This window comes from Trachurus japonicus, chromosome 9 (assembly GCF_045865225.1).
Source record: "Trachurus japonicus isolate A0001 chromosome 9, Traja_1.0".
NCBI lineage: Eukaryota > Metazoa > Chordata > Actinopteri > Carangiformes > Carangidae > Trachurus > Trachurus japonicus.
In genome coordinates, this window is record NC_140915.1 from 9,017,264 (window position 1) to 9,037,038 (window position 19,775).

The 19,775-nt window shown below is 42.7% G+C and overlaps 1 protein-coding gene across 11 annotated transcripts in view; it reads left to right on the forward strand.

Annotated features, from left to right (window-relative positions):
• Positions 1-19,775, forward strand: part of wdfy3 (WD repeat and FYVE domain containing 3) — a 170,857-nt gene that overhangs the window by 74,988 nt on the left and 76,094 nt on the right. For 8 of the 11 annotated variants that reach the window (XM_085785866.1, XM_085785864.1, XM_085785867.1 and 5 more), the window contains exons 12-16: positions 560-831; positions 2,611-2,808; positions 8,016-8,099; positions 13,386-13,599; positions 14,339-14,553. In XM_085785866.1, coding sequence (XP_085641992.1) covers positions 560-831; positions 2,611-2,808; positions 8,016-8,099; positions 13,386-13,599; positions 14,339-14,553 — 983 coding nt within the window. The remainder of the gene's footprint in view (positions 1-559; positions 832-2,610; positions 2,809-8,015; positions 8,100-13,385; positions 13,600-14,338; positions 14,554-19,775) is intronic. The other 3 variants (XM_085785871.1, XM_085785873.1, XM_085785872.1) reach the window with 1 other exon arrangement.

Consider the following 19,775-nt stretch of genomic DNA (forward strand, 5'->3'; position numbering starts at 1 on the left):
GCTCCTCCTCATTTTTCTTTTTTCTCTTCTTCCCCTCCTTTTTCTCCTCCTCCTCTTTCTTCTCTTTCTTCTTTTTTCTTCTCCTCCTCCTCCTTCTTTCTCCTCTACTTATTCTCCTCCTCCCCTTCTTCCTCTCCCCCTCCTCCCCCTTCTTCTCCTTCTTCTTGTTTTCAACCTTCTTTTTCTTCTCCTCCTCCTTCTTCTTGCTCTCCCCCTTTTTCTACTTCTTATTCTTCTTTTTCTGCTCCTCCTCTTTCTTCTCCTTCTTCTACTTCTTCTCCTCCTCCTTCTTCTTCCCCTCCTCCTTCTTTTTCCTCTCCTCCTCCTAATCTTTCTTCTCCTCCTCCTTATTGTTTTCCTCCTTGTTTTTCTTCTCCCCTTTTTCTACTTCTTATTCTTCTTTTTCTGCTCCTCCTCCTCTTTCTTCTCCTTTTTCTTTTTTCTCTTCTCCTCCTCCTCCTCTTCCTCCTCTCTCCTCCTCCTCCTCCTCCTCTCTCCTCCTCTTCCTCCTCCTCTCTCCTTCTCCTCCTCCTCCTCCTCCTCCTCCTCTCTCCTCCAGGCGTTGCTGATGGTGCTGCGTGAGAGCCACCGGACTCGGACCGTGTTCCGTAAGGTCGGCGGCTTCGTGTACGTGACGTCGCTGCTGGTTGCCATGGAGCGGTCGCTGTGCCAGCCGCCGCGCCACGGCTGGGAGCGCGTCAACCAGAACCAGGTGTTCGAGCTGCTGCACACGGTCTTCTGCACGCTCACCGCCGCCATGCGCTACGAGCCCGCCAACTCACACTTCTTCCGCACGGAGATCCAGTTCGAGAAGCTGGCCGACGCCGTGAGGTGAGAGAAACGTCACGGGATATTGATAAATGTTTAAAGGGATAGTTCAACATTTTTGGCAAATCGGCCCATTGCCATAATAATCCCTATAGTCATACCAGCAGTAGGTTCGTTACCTTTAATTGTAGGTGCAAGCTGTTTTTAGAACGGTGGAGCAGAGCCGTGAGCTGCTCAGAGCTACGCTACGGAGGCTCATGGGATTTCTTGGTTTCAAACTCATCAAACTCATCAAATACACAATCCAACAACTCCAAAACGCTCTGGTGGACAAGTTGTGACCTACACATTCACCACGCTATGAGATAATAACACAACGTTACCAGACAGAGTTGTTTTACAGGTAAATGCAGAGACTGCTTGATGAAAAACTGTCCCTAAAGGCAACGCACATCAGCGGTTTTGCATGAATTTCCCTCTAAAACAACTCTGTCTCGTAACATTCTGTTATTATCTCATAGCGTGGTGAATGTGCAGGTCACAACTTGTCCACCAGAGCGTTTTGGAGTTGTTGGATTGTGTATTTGATGAGTTTGATGAGGGAAACCAAGAAATCCCATTAGCCTCCGTAGCGTAGCTCTGAGCAGCTCGCGGCTCTGCTCCGCCGTTCTAAAAACAGCTTGCACTGACAATTAAATGTAACTGTTATGTACTGTTATGACTATAGCGATTATGGCAATGGCAATTTGCCAAAATGTTGAACTATCCCTTTAAATCAGCTGTAATTATGTTAAATTTAGATCCACTTTGCAAATTTTTCTTCTCTCACTTGGAACAGTTTGAGCTTTTTGAGGAATATCAGTTCAGAAAATGTCTTTTTATAGTGTCACTTCTGCAGCTTTCTGTCACTTCACAAGTTTGTGTGCCGCAAGTTTCCACCAGAGTTTCTCACTTCACACGATCAGATGTGTTTTTTTTTTCAACAAACTGTTGAGATGAGCTGCACCAAACTAAACCCACATTTAACAGGCAAATTCACCCATCATCTCCTCTTCACTCCCGTAAATAATGAATGAAGACGCACTAAGAATAAGAATAAGAGTTAGTTTACTAATCCCCAACGATATCAGTGCTCACAAACCTTTTTTTTCCCAGCTTGAATTTCCCTTAGGATCAATAAAGTATCTATTATCATCTTCTTCAGTCAAAGTCCAGCTTTAAAATTGAATGACTCAATGAACTGTAACCAAAATCTGAAAACCACAGTTTCTTGTTTCACACTTTGAATTCTGACTAAATATTTCATTTCATTCCAACAGAGAATAAAGACATGGCCTATTTTGCATTTTTAATATCTTTTTTTAAAATTATTTTTATGTTAATTTTAGACAAAAAAAATTGACATTTTAAAAAAATGTTTTAGAAAGTACAACTTTAACGCTGCAAACAAGTACAATGAGAATGCATTTGTTTTTATAATAATAATAAAAACAAAACATTTTATTTCATAGGCCCCTTTCTGTCACTCAAGGACAACTCATAATGAGTAAAATAAAGTGCTAAATAAACAATAAAAACCACAAGAATCTTTCTGCTTTGGCTGCTCGTGGAGCCAAAACACAGACAACAGCGCCACCCTGCCTTAGTGGTGGGAAGTGGAACTGCAGCTTGAGTGACAGAAACAAAGCCCCGCCTCCTTTTTACATTCTGTCACATATAGATACAGTTTTTCCCCCCCACATCTTTCTCTTTTGCTTCTGTTATAATATGTACTTTTATTTTGAAAGGCCACACTTTATCTATGTTAACTCCTTTCCTCTTCCTCCTCTTCCTCCTCTCCAGACTGCTGGGCTGTTTCTCCGACACTAAGAAGCTGGGGCCGACGGCCGTCTTCCCCTCCAACGCTCAGCCGTTCCAGAGGCTGCTGGAGGACGAGGCGGCGCCCGGGGGCTGCGCCGGAGACAGCGTCTGTCCCACGCTCAAACACTGCAGCAAACTCTTCATCTACCTGTACAAGATGGCCACCGACTCCTTCGACAGGTGAGCCAGCGCGTTACACAACCTGAGTGTGCAATATCTAAACATTAATGACTCAATGAAACACATTTACACACATGAAGAGGAAATAGACCGAATCGTCTTGTTGTTTACAACTACTTCCGGGTAGAAAACCAGCACGTAATTTGAATGAGAACAGTAGCAACGAACGAGAGTTTAGCTAGGCTATATATTATATCATATTTTTCACGCCCTATCACCGTTTAGACAAATGATTGAAGAAACATTACTATTTCTGTGTGTGTGTGTGTGTGTTTTGTGTTGCTATGTGTTGTATTTATTCAGTTTGGGGGAATCACGGTGTCTAGAAAGCATCAGTGGCTGCAGCTGACAGGGACAGCTAACAGCAGCTAAGCTAACGGCGGTAGCTAAGCTAATGGTAGTAGCAAAGCTAACATCAGGACGTCAGCTGTTAAAACCCTCCCGTTGTCGGACACGACATGAAACTACTCCAGTTAGCTCAGTCATGTTGTAACTCAGATATCCGCTGGAGAAAATATTTTTTCATGGACCGTTTATTGAGTCACTGAGTTATTGAAGTTAAACAGGTAGCTAACCGTTAGCCCGGCTAATCTATGATAACCATGACTAATTACAAAAATGTGCACACATAAATAGTAATGTTTGTCCAATCATTGGTTTTATAAACTTTACAAACATCAGATTAGTCTAAACGGTGATAGAGTGACATGAAAAATGAGATATAGCAAAACTCTCGTCCGTCACTATTGTTCTCATGCTGGTTTTCTACCCGGAAGTAGTTGTAAACAACAAGACGATTCGTTCTATAGGTTTATTCATAAACATGATGTGTAGCAATCAGTGTGTATATTGCTCCTTAAATCAGGCCATAGCTGTTATTGATTACCAGTTTGATAAGAAAAAGATGTAGTGTAGCAGCAGATCAGAAACCTCACGTTGTTGTTGTTGGAGTTGTTAATGAAAGGCCTCATTTCATTTCTCTTCCTCCTCATGAGGGACTGTCGTCGGCCTCCTTTGAATCTTAAATAAATTCTTCTATCAACATCTTTTTTTTTTTTTTTTGTAAGATTCATAATCATGATCCAATTTATTGAGCCTGAGGGGAATTATTGTCAGAATAAAAACAACAACAGCAACACTGCTGTACAAACATGTATTTTCAAGTGACCTAAAAAGAAACTCAAGCAGAAATACTGAAGCAAAGGAGGAAAGGGTCAAATCTTAAATCTCTGTCTCTGATCCTCTCTTCTGATTGGCTGACTGTTTTCTGACTGATCCATAATAAAAAATAGATCAGATTTCAGAATAAAACACTCAGAGAAACCAAATCCTGCAAAGCTGTTGGATGGATGGTGGGTCCAGGAAGCTGAGGGGGCGGGGCTTAGTGTGACTGCTCAGTTTGTGACATCACAAAGTGACAGGAAGTCCTGACGGCTGGTTTTAAGGCTCAGTTTCTGAATACAGGCTGTGTGCATTTCTCTGTGGACTGAGGCTTTGATACTTTCACAGTATTAATATAGAACCTAGAGCTGCTTTATAATCACACTACACATGGACATCTACCTTTATACTGTATGGAGCTTTAACACAAACATCTACCTTTAAACTGTATGGAGCTTTAACACAAACATCTACCTTTATACTGTATGGAGCTTTAACACAAACATCTACCTTTATACTGTATGGAGCTTTAATACAAACATCTACCTTTATACTGTATGGAGCTTTAACACAAACATCTACCTTTATACTGTATGGAGCTTTAACACAAACATCTACCTTTATACTGTATGGAGCTTTAACACAAACATCTACCTTTATTCTGTATGGAGCTTTAATACAAACATCTACCTTTATACTGTATGGAGCTTTAACACAAACATCTACCTTTATACCGTATGGAGCTTTAACACAAACATAAATAATAAATAGATAATTAAAGCCGCAAGCGGCTATGACGGGCCCTCGCTCCACGCCACTCGGCGTCCCCGCTACCCCCGGGCCGCTCTTCGAAAACCCCCGCGCGCAACCGGACGCGGGCGGCCGCGTCGAGGGCGGTCCCCTCGTCGAACACGTGACGTTTCGAGCAAAACGGACAACGTACGATGGAGTTACGGCAGGTTTACGGTTCGTCCACCAGGGGGCGGTAACGGGATGTGGGCCGTTGCGTACGGGGTCGTGACCTCATCACACATGTGAAGTTTCGAGCCGATCGGACAATGTCGATGCAAAACGCGACATTTCCTGTGTCCACAAGGGGGCGTCTTGAGCGAGCTAGCGTACGATCAAATGGAGGCGTAGAGGGCGGGCCCCTGATCATGTACTGAAATTTTGAAGTGACTACGACCAAGTATGTGGGCGTGGAAGGCAAACGTAATAGCATGGCGACTGAACGAGCAGTTGACCAACTTTGTCGCCCCCTAGCAGCCACGCCGTTTCACGTAGAGAAAAGCTTTTAATAGTGTTTGACCAGCTCGGTCTCCTGATGATCTGTAGCGAATATGAAGTCAATCGGGCAAAATCCGTGGGAGGTGGCAGTTCACGATGGAGCGCTATTCCTGTCGCCGCCACAAGGGGGCCATTAGCCGTAGCGTCATAGCGTTCACGAAATACCTTCACCAACTTGTTCGGCATGTTTTAGAAGTGGAATGAAGTTGATGGGGGCAACTATGTATTTTTAATGAATTTTAGCGCACTTCCTGTTACCACCGGGGGGCGCTATGAGTGACGTAGAAAAATATTATGTCGGATCGTTCAGGGTCACGCCATCATCATGTGCACCAAGTTTGAAGCCGCTGCGATCAAATCTGTGGGCGTGATAGCATTTAAACCTTTTTAGCTGAATTCGGGAACTTGGCCGTGCCCTAGTAGCCACGCCCTTTGACCTACACACCTGCGGAGCACAAGCCGTAATCAGCTCAGTCGGGAGATGTTCCGTACCCAATTTGAAGTGAATCGGGCGAACTCCCTCGGAGGAGTTCGTTTTGCGTCAAAGAAATGCTAACCAAAATGGCCGACTTCCTGTTGGGTTTAGGGCGTGGCTCCAATTCAATTTTTGGTATGTTTAGTTATGATACACGGGTGTGTCGAGTTTCGTATGTGTACGACAAAGTAAGCGAAATTTGTCTATGGAGAATTTCGGAAAAACTTCAAGGGGGCGCTATTGAGGCATTTAGCCACGCCCATGGGAAACGACTCTATCCGCTGAAAGAGCTCGCCATTCTTGACCCGTGTATGAAATTTCGTGAGGACACGACTTCGTTAAAGCCGCGAAAAAGGCAAACGTAATTGTACGATAAAAAATCGTCAGTCGCCGCGGCGGCACACGGACGCCGTTCGTCGTATCTTCACAGCGTTCATAATGTAGCTTCAGCAACTGGTTCTGCATGTATTAGAAGTGGAATGAAGTTGATCGGGTGAAGTATGGATTTTTAACGAATTTTTGCGTACTTCCTGTTACCACCGGGGGGCGCTATGAGCCAGGCAGGAAGTCGACACATCAAAACGTTCAGGGCGGAGCCAACGTCATGTCCTTTGAATTTCAAGTGGCTACGACGAAGTATGTGCGCGTAATTGGGAAACGTAATTTTACGACAAAAAATCGTCAGTCGCCGCGGCGGCACACGGACGCCGTTGCTCGTAGGGTCAAAGCGTTCATGATGTAGCTTCACCATCCGGGTCTGCATGTACTAGAAGTGTAACGAAGTCGATTTGGCCAACTACGTATTTTTAACGAATTTTTGTACGTTTCCTGTTACCACCGGGGGGCGCTATGAGCGACATCGGCAAATAATATGTCGGATCGTTCAGGGTCTCGCCATAGATTTTTGCACCAAGTTTGAAGCGTCTACGATCAAGTATGTGGGCATGAGAGCCATTCGTATTTACATGGCGAGCACCGAAACAGTCGCCAAACTTCGGGGCACGCCAGAGGCCAACCCCTTTGAGCTACAGACCTGCGGAGCACAAGATAAGCTCAGCTAGGTCTGACGATGTTCTGAACCCAATTTGGAGCCGATCGGGCGTGACCCCTCGGAGGAGTTCGTTTTGCGTAAAATAAATGCTAACCAAAATGGCCGACTTCCTGTTGGTTTTTGGGCTTCGCACGAAACAAATTTTTTTCATGTCTGGGTATGATACATATGTGTACCAAGTTTGGGCAGCCTGCGAGAAAAAAAATTTTGATCCCTATGGCCGGGGGTCAAAAGTTCCAGGGGGCGCTGTTGTGCCAATTTGCCCCGCCCACAAACGGCGATAGCATCAGACGTCAATTTTCGCAAGTCCCGACGTGTGTCCCAAGTTTCGTCCGTTTCTCGGCTTGGCAAAGGGGTCAAATTGGGGTTTAAAGAGGGGGAATAATAATAATAATAATAATAATAAACATTTGCATTTCGGGGAATTTTGCGCCAGGTCAGTGGAGTACTTGATTACTTGCTTGCTTACTTGTTGTTACTCGTCGACTTGCACGTCGATTAATGTGGATGTCGAATAACAATAGGGACCTCCCTGGGTCGTTGACACAGGCTCGGGCCCTAAATACTTAATATACATTTAATAATGTAAAGAAATCACACATTTTAAGGTGGTTTAGGGTGGTTTAAGGTGGACTGGAGTGGATCTAGACTTGTTGATCGCTACAATTCTTTTTCTCTGTTTCTTCTTCCTCTTCTTCTACTGTGCATGTCACCACCACCTGGAGGTCACAGTCACAAGCTGAGTGTGTGTGTGTGTGTGTGTGTGTGTGCGTGTGTGTGTGTGCCAACCCCTCCAGTGGTGGCTGGCTGACTCCTGGTCACCATGACAACAACAACACTGGTTGCCGGTGGCGTGCGTGCATGCGCTCCAGCTGCAGCTCTTTAGATCCTGTTGTTCCTCTGTCGGCTTCTCCACTAACAGCTTCTTCTCCTTCTCCTCTTCTCTTCTCTTCTCTTCTCTAACCTCTGGCTGCTCATCCTCGGCCTGGGCCATCTGCACGGCTGCATGTGTGTGTGCGTGCGTGTGTGCGTGCGTGTATGTGTGTGTGCGCGGATGTGTGTGTGTGTACCTATGTCCTCCTCGCACATTTGTTTTTTGTTGTTTTTTTTATTCTTATGGGTGTGTGATTGTCTTTGAATGTCTTTCTATGTGTTTTGGGTGTGTGTTTTCCCCTCTGTGTGTGTGTGTGTGTGTGTGTGTATGCGTGTGTGTGCGTGTGCGCTGCCATGCAGTCGTGCGGAGCAGGTGCCTCCCTGCCTGACTCATGAGACCTCGCTGCCCTCGCCGTGGGGCACGCCAGCACTCGCCAGGAAGAGGTAGCTACAGCGCTCTGCCACTTTTCTCACCCTCATTCATTTCTTCCTCTGCATTTTCCATCGACCTCACCTGCTGCCGCTGCTGCTGCTGCTGCAGTCGACTCACACACACACAAAAACACACACACAAAAACAAAACAACGCCCACAAAACTAAACTGAGCAAATAATGAGGAAGGAGAGTTTCAGGTTTCTGTGCTTTTCTTTCCATTTGTAACAGAGTTAAGTTGAGGTTTGTTTTCTGCATGTGTTGAAGTTGTGTTCCATAATAACAATACTCATAATAACCTTTATTTATTTACAGAGGATAATTCATGCATAAAATGAACTGTGTGATTAACATAACAAACAGATTAAAATAAGACATTAGGAAACGATAGATAATAAGAAAAATATTGACAATAGGAAGGAGGAGATGAAACATCCATCAGGTGAAACGTTTAAAGAGAGAGAATATAAAGGATAGAACAGAACTAAAACAGCAGGTTGAGATCAAATTAAACAGATAAAACAATAGATTAAGAAAAAGATTAAGAAATAGTGAGAAGATGTGTCTTTAAGTTTCATTTACAAGTTCCTAAAACCTTCAGACAGACAGACCGGTCCTCAGCTTGATCACAGCCACTGAAACTATTATTATGTTTTTGAACAATTGTTTCATCATCAGATATTTACCCAAGAGGCTTAGGGCCACTGTGAAAAAATAAATAAATAAGTGAGTTCTGACTTTTTTCTCCGAATTCAGAGTTTAATGATTGAATGAAAGTTTATTTGAACAGAAGAACAAAAATAAAAACAAAATGATTTGGAGTGGGAAGAAGCCGAAGCTGATAAATCAAACCTATTCTCTCTATATTGATTCCTACATATACTATAAAAGACAGTAGCAGCAGTATGATAATATACACATATATGCATCAATGGTCCAAACCCTAAAGATTCAAGAGACAGAGAAACGTGAGCTGAAGAAATAAATAAATGTTTTACTGAAAAAGAAAGAATCCAATTGTTTTGCATCTTTCAAACAAAAAAGTAAAACATTTTACATCTCTGTTGGTTTCATATGTTTACTTTATGTATAACAAATGTTTAATGCACCAGTTTATTGATGAACTGGCAGATCAGTTTGACTGACGTTGTGTTGCAGGAGAAAAATGGCTTCATCATCTACATAAACTGTCCGAAGCGTGAACATTGATTATTCCGTTAAAAATGGCCCCGAACTCCAGAGTGACTCCTCCTCCTCTTCCTCCTCCTCCTCCTCCTCTTCCTCCTCCTCCTCCTCTTCCTCCTCCTCTGTGATGAATAAACCCAGTGAACTGTATTTCTTTTTCCTCTCGTCGTCTCTTTTCTCTCCACTTTGTTTGAAACGTTTCTTTACATCCCGACACAATCGACCAATTACCTTCAGATGAATGTGGCCATTTTTCTTCTCATCACATTCCTCCATGCTCTCCTGCCCCCTCCTCCTCCTCCTCCTTTTCCCTCTTTTTCTTCTCCTTCTTCTTCTCTCTGAAGTGGTGCCACCCTCCCCCTTCTTCTTCCTCTCCCTCCCTCCCTCCCTCCCTCCCTCCCTCCTCACCCCAGACTCTGCTACACTTTGAGTTTCATTTAGAGAAGCCAAAGCAGTCGGGGGGAGTTTGAATGTGCTGTAAGAGCTGTCAAGGTGAAGGAGGGGGGGTCTGGATCTCCTCCACTGCTGCATAATTCATGAGTCGCACTCGTTCGACAATTAGTCCTTGTTTGTAAACTTCTATATGAACTCTCTCCTCTGTGGACTTTTTTTTTTTAATCCCTGATTTTCCTTCACATCCCAAACCCTCGAGCTTCAACAGACGCTAATTGCTCAGGTTGGATTCAACTGGAGACAACAAACTGGTGTGATGATGATGATGATGATGTCGTCTCCGTCCAGACGATGCTCATCAGCTCCAAAAAAACAAACACAAACATAGAAACAAACAAACCGCCTGAGCACGGGACTGGGAATAGTCTGCCGTGGTTCTGGTGTTTGTGACAAAGACACAGATCGGATTAAACAAATATTAAATAATAATCTGCAAAAAAAACAAACGTAATGCTTTGAATGTTGCATGTTGAGACGTCTGGTTAGATCTGTGAAAACAAACAACAAACACTGAGGTGAAACTACAAACCTGCTCATCACAGCGAAGTCAAGATTTTATTTTTTATTATTTTTTATTTTTTATTTCAGTTTCCGTTTTCTGGGAGACTCCACGCCAGTGTGAACTCGTATGAATCTTGGTCCTTGGCTTCTATCGCATTTTTCTCTAGTGCCGTTTTTCCTTAAAGAGGAACTATGCAGGATTTGTAGCTTTACTATGCTACATTGTTACCTTAATTAAGCTTTGGAGTAATGTTGCTGGTTAAATCAATGACCTGTAACGTCTGTAAGCGTCTCTCTTATGTAACCTTTATCTACCTCTTTATTGATTGCTTTCTCCCTGGCTTCATTGTAAACAAATGCACATGGCCGAGAGGAGGGTTAGCAAAACAGCAGAAAAGTGACCGTACTCGCATAGTTCCTCTTTAATTTTTCTCATTGTAGGAGCAAAATACTTTCTGCTGCGCTCCCTGACTTGATGGTCATTAGATAAACAATAAAAAATATAACAAACACAACCCCCCCCCCCTCAAACAGCTATAACATGCTGCACATGCTCACTGCAAAAACTCAAAATCTTTCCTCTTATTTCTTGTCAAAATTTATAATTTCTAGTCAAAACTAATCTCTTCCCACTTAAAATAACTTGTTTTTAGATTATTTTCACTTGTTTCAAACAATTTTTCACTTGAAATAAGTAGAAAAATCTGCCAATGAAAGCAAGTTTTTTGTGCTTATAATAAGAAAGAAAAACTTACTATCAGATTTTTCTACTTATTTCAAGTGAAAATATGCTTGAAATAAGTAAAAAGTGTCTAAAAAACAAGCTACTTTTTATGTGGCGAGTCTTATTTTGAGTATAATTTGATCTGTTTTGACTAGAAATTACATTTTGACTAGAAATAAGACAAATATTCTTGGTAAGATTTTGAGTTTTTGAAGTGCTGCTCCTGTTTGCTGTTTGTTTTCCCCGGGTCAGGATGGAGGGACCAATCGATGAGCGCCTCCTTTCAACCGCGTGACGTTGTCCCAAAAGTTTGGTGTGTTTCAGAATCAGAGTTAAAGCAGAACAGAAACAAAGTTCTGACTTTCAGCTCCAGTCGTCCTCCAGCTTCCTCCTCCTACTGCTGCACCGAGAGGCCGATTAAAGAACTACGATGATGTGATTGTGGCAAAGAAACCAAAAATAAACAGAGATTAATGACAGTGAAAGAGGAAAAACACCGTCATCTTTCACTGCGACGTCTCCACACCGCTCAGCTCTCCTGCACCTGTTGCACAAAAACACTTTTAATGAGGATTTAACTTTAAAGTCTGAGTTAAGTTTTTAAAGTTTTCTTTACTCTTTATCTGACTCTTATGATTAATGAATCACTTAAAGTGAGTTTAACCTCAGTGACCAAAGTAGGAAAACTGCAGCACAAGGAGTTTATGGTTATAAATGAGGAAAAACAAACCTTTTAAAATAATTATTTCCTTTATTTTACCAGAAGTCCCACTGAGATAAAAAGACACACTGACCACATATTAAAATACAACATAAAACACACACTAGATCTCGATGGCCTCTCTAGAAAAACACCTGCATGTCTCATTTACCTCCTTTTGACTTTCCAGATAAAGTAAATTGATCTAATTTTAGATCTTTCTGCAGATTTATTCCACGTTTGACCTTGGTCTTCTTGTTTTTTACTTAATGAGGCGTCGAGCTCGGTGTGAAAATGGAGGATTTTCACATTTATCCTAACGAGCCTGTGATGCTGCGTTGTAGTTTGTCCTCTCAGAGCGAAGGCGATAACTCAGAAGAAGTGTGATCATGTTAGTTTCCCTGCACCTCTCAGCGCTTCATGCTGACTGCAGCTCTTTTTCCAGCTCGCCGTCTCTCTCTCTCTCTCTCTCCTGAGGCCGGATTTGCCACTCTGTAATTTGCATCGCAGCAACGCGCCTGTTTTGTCTAATTGCCCGACTGCGGAGCTCCCTGCGCAGGAGGAGGAGGAGGAGGGGTTTTTATTTTTCTCGAGCGCCTCGGTTCGGATGAAACGGCGGAGACACGGTGAAGTGTGAAGACGGCTGACTCATGTCAAACTTTAAAAAGCCGGAGTCAAAATTCTCACGATGATGGCGAGGGGATGTAATTACCTCCGCCCTCGTTAGCAGAGCGTTTCCACTGAGCTAAGAAATAAAAGTTCTCCTCTGGGAGACTCTGAATATTTAAATCTCTGTGAGCCACTTCCATATTTTACTGTAGAGACGAGAGTGGATTTTCAAAATAATGGTCACTCCAGTCTCTCTTATAGAATAAAACTTTGATTTTTAACATTCTTATATTAAAGGGATAGTTAAACATTTTGCCAAACTATTGCCATTGCCATGATCCCTATAGTCATATTGCAAGCTATTTTTAGAACGGCGGAGCAGAGCCGCGAGCTGCTCAGAGCTACGCTACGGAGGCTCATTATGGGATTTCTTGGTTTCCATCATCAAACTCATCAAACACACAATCCAACAACTCCAAAACGCTCTGGTGGACAAGTTGTGACCTGCACATTCACCATGCTATGAGATAATAACACAACGTTACCAGACAGAGTTGTTTTAGAGGTAAATGCAGAGACTGCTTGATGAAAAACTGTCCCTGAAGGCAACGCGCATCAGCGGTTTTGCATGAATTTCCCTCTAAAACAACTCTGTCTGGTAACGTTGTGTTATTATCTCATAGCGTGGTGAAATGTGCAGGTCACAACTTGTCCACCAGAGCGTTGTGGAGTTGTTGGATTGTGTATTTGATGAGTTTGATGAGGGAAACCAAGAAATCCCATGAGCCTCCGTAGTGTAGCTCTGAGCAGCTCACGGCTCTGCTCCGCCGTTCTAAAAATAGCTTGCACCGACAATTAAAGGTAACGAACCTACTGCTATGACTATAGGGATCATGGCAATGAGCCAGTTTGACAAAATGTTGAACTATCCCTTACATAAATGTGTTCTCTTAACCATATTAACAGGCATCTGCAGCCCCCCCCCTCGTGATAAAATACTCAACACACTGTTTTATTTGTCTCTATGAACTCTGTTGAGACTGTTGTCTCTGTGGAGAAAAATAACTTCATGGTCTGAACTAACTTTGACGTTTCTCTCTCTCTCTCTGTCTCTCTTCGTTCCCAGACAAGGTTACTACGGCACATCAGGACCCCCCGCCCCCGTCAAAGCCCTCACAGACTCACTGAAACTACACCTGACCAACCCAATCTCCTCCTCTTCCTCCTCTTCCTCTTCTTCGTCGTCGTCGTTATCATCCGACATGGTGGTCATCCACCCCGGCGCCGTCCTGGCCATCCTGGACCTGCTGCCCTCGGTCTCCTCCGACAGCCAGCCGGAGGTGAGGAAGCTTCCTCTTTCCTCTCAGAGAGGGAGGGGGGAGGGGTTAGAGCAAAGTTTGACTGGAAAAATACGCAATTTTATAATTTATTGTAGTTATCTAATCATCCTAACCCCTAAAGCTAGGCTTAAGACTGACTTTCTAAGGCTGAGTTGCTCCAACACAGTTTTATTTTATCTTAAATAAACTCTTATCTGGGTTTAGTAAAAACCAGACTTAAAATAGGTTAATTCAGGTTTAAGTTCTATAGCAAAATCATTCATCTTAACAGCATAGTGAAAAATCAAGAGAGTGTGTGGCAACAGCTGGCTGATTGATGATTGATCAGTTTTTTTTTTTTTTTGTAAACTAGTATTTTGACAAAAAAAGAATCATCTCCTCAATTGAAGAGCTCGATTTTGGTCGATGCATCCACCCCCCAACCCCCAAAAAACCACAACTTAACCACAACTCAATTTAATGTGGTTTAAAAGTAGTGATACTGAAATAGATTTAGTTGCGTTTGTAACACGTTCTAGGTTAAAATCTACAATCTTTCTGAATGCTGGAGATATTTTGGTTGAGAAGTTATCACTGTTTCTCTTTTGTTTATTGCTAATCAAGCAGATGAAATACTTGTTAAAGTCGAGCTACCTCCACACTGCTGCTAAAATCACATCAAAATCCATCGTTGCCATAATGAATCAGCCACCGACCGGCAGTATTCCAGTTTGATTCCCTCCCGTCTCTCTCCCTGCAGCATGCTCTGGACCTGCAGCTGGCCGTGGCCAACATCCTGCAGCTGCTGGTGAACAGTGAGAGGAACCAGCAGGTCCTGTGTGAAGCCTGCCTGCACCAGCGGCTGCTGCAGCGCTGCAGCCAGGCGCTGGGCGACGAGGACCACCCGCTGCACCCGCCGCTGCAGAGGATGTTTGAGAGGCTGGCCTCGCAGGCCCTGCAGCCCATGGCACTCAGGTACCGGACCGTATGGCCTCTGGTGTTCAGACTAAACTGAACTTAAAGGGGAATTCTGCAAGTCTGGTTGCTTTTCCATTGTTTTGCTAACCCTCCTCTTTCCTCCATGTGCATTTGTTTTCAACGAAGCCGGTGAGAAATCAATCATTAGAGCGGTGAATAACGTTATACGATGTTACCATGTGTATTATTGTGTAGTCTTATCTGACAAAAACAAGAGATTACGGGTGGTTTTCAGCTAAGAGACGCTAGGTGGAAGGCAGAGAGCCTCCATTCTCCCTGGAACAAGTCATTTATTTAACCATCACAATTACTCTGAAGCTGTTTAATTAAGGTAAAAATGTAGCAGAGTTTAGGTGAAAATCCTTCATAGTTCCTCTTTAACTTTTTAAACTCAAACATCAAGCAAAGTGATTAAAATATAACAAAAACACAAACAGAAGTTCTGCAGCCACATTAGCACCTGTGGGGAATCTCATCCCACAAAACAACAGTCCTCTCTGTTGGATTGTGTTGAATTGTGTTTTAAGTCTTTTTCTTGTGATCTGTCGTGGTGGCGGTGGCACCAGATGGAAGTCGGTGCTGCTACCGTCTGTTCGGTGGCCATTTTGGAGCATCTCAAATTCAGATTGAGCTTCCTCATCAAGCTCGGCTGTAACGAGGCTCAGATGGTTTTACTCTGAGCCCCAGTGCTTACATTAGCATGCTGATGTGCTGATGTTTAAAGAAAACCTTCACACTCCCCATGTTAATGTTGCCTTTTGATGACCTCAGCGAGTTTGAACCCTCACCTCACCACAGTGACCCCACCCACCGCAAGGGGGCGGGTCCAGAGCGCTCATTTGAATATGCAACATTTAGCATTTTTATCATGCTAATATTATCTTAGTGACTTTTAATATTGTATAATTTTCAAGTAGAAGGTTAGCCATTTCATACATAACAAATAGCATTTAAGCATGCTAACTTTAACATTGATGTTAGCAGGCTACGAGGCTAACATCATGCTGAAGTTGGTGACTTAACATTTTCACAGCTAGCACGCTAGTCATTTAAAATGCAACATTTAGCATTTTTTCATGTTAATGTTAGCCTATGCTAACATGCCACAGTTAATCGCGACTTTTACATTTTCGCATGTTTTTCCACAACTAGCACGCAGTTGTTTTAAAATGCAACACTTCCCATTTTTTCATGATAATTTTAGCTTAAATTTTAGCCGTCATGCTACCATTAGCGTTGATTTCACCCAGTCGCTTATCATGCTAACAGGCTGGTGACATAACATTTTAACATGTTTATCTACAAGTGGCATTTTCGTCATTTTAATGTGCAACATATTGCATTTAATCATGCTAAGATTAGCATAAATGTTAAGTTAGCAGCACACTAACATGCTGAAGTGGCGACTTGTTTATCTAAAAGAAGCTTATGGCCATGTTAGTATTGATATTAAATACAAACAGTGTGTGATGATCCACACAGATCATATTCAAATATTATAATCAACAACTGATAAGTCATTTTACCACCAGTTTATGGACATTTATGTTACGTTGTTGTATCTCCATCTCAGAATTTCTTGCAGCTGTGATGATGATGTGACTGGGTTTTCAATCCGTGTATCATTCGTTCATTCGTTTTTCAAAATAAAACCAAAAATAAGAAAACGAAAAAACAACTCTTTTTCTCAGTATTCGTTTCCAAAACTAAAATGAAAAACGGATAACGACTCGTTTTTTCAGTTTTCGATTTTATGCTCAAATGAATAATGGAAAAAAACGGATAACGAGCGTTTCTCGTTTCATGTTTCATGCAATTTTGATCTGAAGTGCAATGAGCCGGAAATGACCGTGATCCGGAAGTGACAGTCTCTGCCTTTACTGCTAGAGCCATGGATGTATTATATTGGCTAGAGCCCGCAAAGTAAAGGATAATGTATAGTTCGGAACCGGCGGGGTTTATTTCTCCATAACAACCGACCAACTATACATTATCCTGCTTATTACACGGTTTACGAGTGAAATTAATTTGAAACATATGTTGATCAAAATACATGTCAGCCCGAGTCAAAACGTAACCTGTACTGACGTAATTGACTTTCATGGAGACCTCTAACACCTGTGTGATAGAGTGGCTCACAGAGGTAGACAGGTAGTTTCTGATGCCTGGGCTTTTGCTGAAGCAGGATCGAGTCCGGCTCCACGCGAATATGTGAAGATTATTTTTTCTTCACTTTATTTTTTTTCATGTGGCTGGTACGTAGTGCTCACTCACAGCAGCATATTCGCGATAAATAAACCCCGACAGGTTGTATGGAATTTTGATAATCAATCAGTGGATCGATTGATTGATACAGTGTTACAATGTGTGTAGTGGTATCTGTCATAAACAAGAGATTTACTGTTTACGGGGTGCGTTTGTGTCGCGGACTCGCGGTGCCACCGGGACGAGAGGAGAGCTGACACCGGGTCAGAGCTTTTTATACAGTCTACGGATCAGAGGCTCTGATCAGCAGGTTTGGTTTCCAGCCACGACGTGGAAGCAGCCTCCACTCTGCTTGTAACAAGTTACAAGTCATTTCATCACACATTTAAAATCACAATTAGTCCGAAGCTGTTTAATGACGGTAAAAGGTAAATATCCTGCATAGTTTCTCTTTTCCTAGCTGCGCTGATCAGAGCAGCGTCCCTAGCAACGGTCTGTTATACTTGACGACGGTCGCAGCGATGGACCAATCAGAGAGCAGCATCTGGCCGGTGTTATGGCCCAACTGGTTTCTGATTTAACTGGTTACCGTACGGAACAGCTGCAGCTGTTTTGCGCTTCCGTCACAACACAACATATTACAGTAACAGCGAGTTTCAAGCCACAGTTCACATCTACTGCAGCGAATATGCTGCTGTGAGTGAGTACTACGTACCAGCCACATGAAAAAAAATAAAGTGAAGAAAAAATAATCTTCACATATTCGCGTGGAGCCGGACTCGATCCCGCTTCAGCAAAAGCCCATGCATCAGAAACTACCTGTCTACCTCTGTGAGCCACTCTATCACACAGGTGTCATTGGTCTCCATGAAAGTCAATTACGTCAGTACAGGTTACGTTTTGACTCGGGCTGACATGTATTTTCATCAACATATGTTTCAAATTAATTTCACTCGTAAACCGTGTAATAAGCAGGATAATGTATAGTTGGTCGGTTGTTATGGAGAAATAAACCCCTTCAGGTTCCGAACTATACATTATCCTTTACTTTGCGGGCTCTAGCAGTAAAGGCAGAGACTGTCACTTCCGGATCACGGTCATTTCCGGCTCATTGCACTTCAGATCAAAATTGCATGAAACATGAAACGAGAAACGCTCGTTATCCGTTTTTTTTCCATTATTCATTTGAGCATAAAATCGAAAACTGAAAAAACGAGTCGTTATCCGTTTTTCATTTTAGTTTTGGAAACGAATACTGAGAAAAAGAGTTGTTTTTTCGTTTTCTTATTTTTGGTTTTATTTTGAAAAACGAATGAACGAATGATACACGGATTGTTTTCCTCACTTGACCTCCTGTAAATACAGTCAGACGTGAGCAGAAAGTCCTCTCGCGTCCCAGTGGTTTCCTACTTAGCGACGTGAGGTTTTCCTGCCTCCAGTGTCTGAAAAAAAAACTAAATATGAATGACGACGAGTGAAGGATAATCTGCTGCGACAGGAGGGGGGCGACGGTCGGATTATACAGACAAAACTGAGAGATTCTCATTTCCCGCTTGACTAGTTAAGTGCGATGGGAGTTTGGGGTCGAGGAACTGGTGAAGTGAGGAGTGGGAGCGACTTATTTGACATTCACGTCGTCGTTTCTTTTCATATGTAAATTCCAACTCCCCGGCTGATGTATAATTGTGCTGAGGGTAAACTCGCTCTACAGTAGCTGTCAATCTGTTTCCCATCCTCCTCCGCTCGTTCTTCTTTTTCTTCTCATCATTCTCCTCCTCCTGCGTATTTTTATTTTTATTATTATATATTTATTTACTCTTTCCTCCACATTTTGTTTCTGCTCTGCCGACATCAGCCCGACAGCAAAGCTCCAGAGTCGTCCTGTTGTTTCTGAAGCTGCTGCTGCTGCTGCCGTCGCTCACTCAGCCGTCGCTCTGACAACCGCGACTCTTTGCATTCATGTCACTGACGCCGTCTTTTGAAGCAGACTGAAACATGCTGTTTAACACACACTAACACACACACACACAGCAGCGGAGGTGCAGAAGTCAACCTGCTGCCTCGATGCATCAGCAGCTCACACCCTGACGGAGGCTTTTATCCAGAGTGGTTTACAACACGACGTCCATGTGAACACACAGGACACCGTGTTTATGATCGGTGCTTCCTCTGGGAGTACGAGGACTAAACCTGGCAGCACCAGAGCCGAACTTAAAGCTGTACAGAAAAGAAAATTGAATTTGAGCCCACTGTGGGTATTAACATTAGTGTAATAAGTCATCTATCAGACGATGTAGGCCAAACTTTGTGCAAAATTCTATTTTTGAGTAAATCCGGGATGAAAGTGTGGTATTTTTTTTTCGCATTGGATAATGCAGGCGCACAAATTATGCGTCACGCTGCTCACGATTCATCAGCCACTGATATTGGATCCGTCATCCGTCATTCAAACGTCTGAGACAAAACATACACACACCGAGCTCCGTCTCGCCCTAAGCTTTGAATATCCCGCCTGCTCGATAACGACCAATCAAATTCGTTTTCCTTACTCGGGTAAACTCGTGCGGCAACTCATGAAAACTCGGCACGACAAACAGGACAAACAGCCATTTGTGAACACCTTTAACTGGTATTTTAGTCAATAAAAACAGGCTTATTATGTCTATAAACAACTCGTTTTTAATATTGATCTTTCCCCCTTTTAAATATTAAAATGCACTGACTTGACATGTGTATTAATGTTTTTAGACTGATAAAACGTCAACATTTAAACATCATTTGTCCGAGTTTCTTGCTAATCTCAGAAAGTTAAAAATTATTTTTTTGTACAGAAATGTTCCTCTGCTTTGTAGAAAAATCTTTATTGTGGTATTTTTTCTTCAATCAGTGTTGGATTATGGTGATATTTTACACATGCATGATGCATCCTTCACCTTTGAACTCGGCTTTAAGATTTATGACTGGAGATAGTTACAGTACACATCGTTGTGACCTCTCTCTCTCTCTTTAATGTT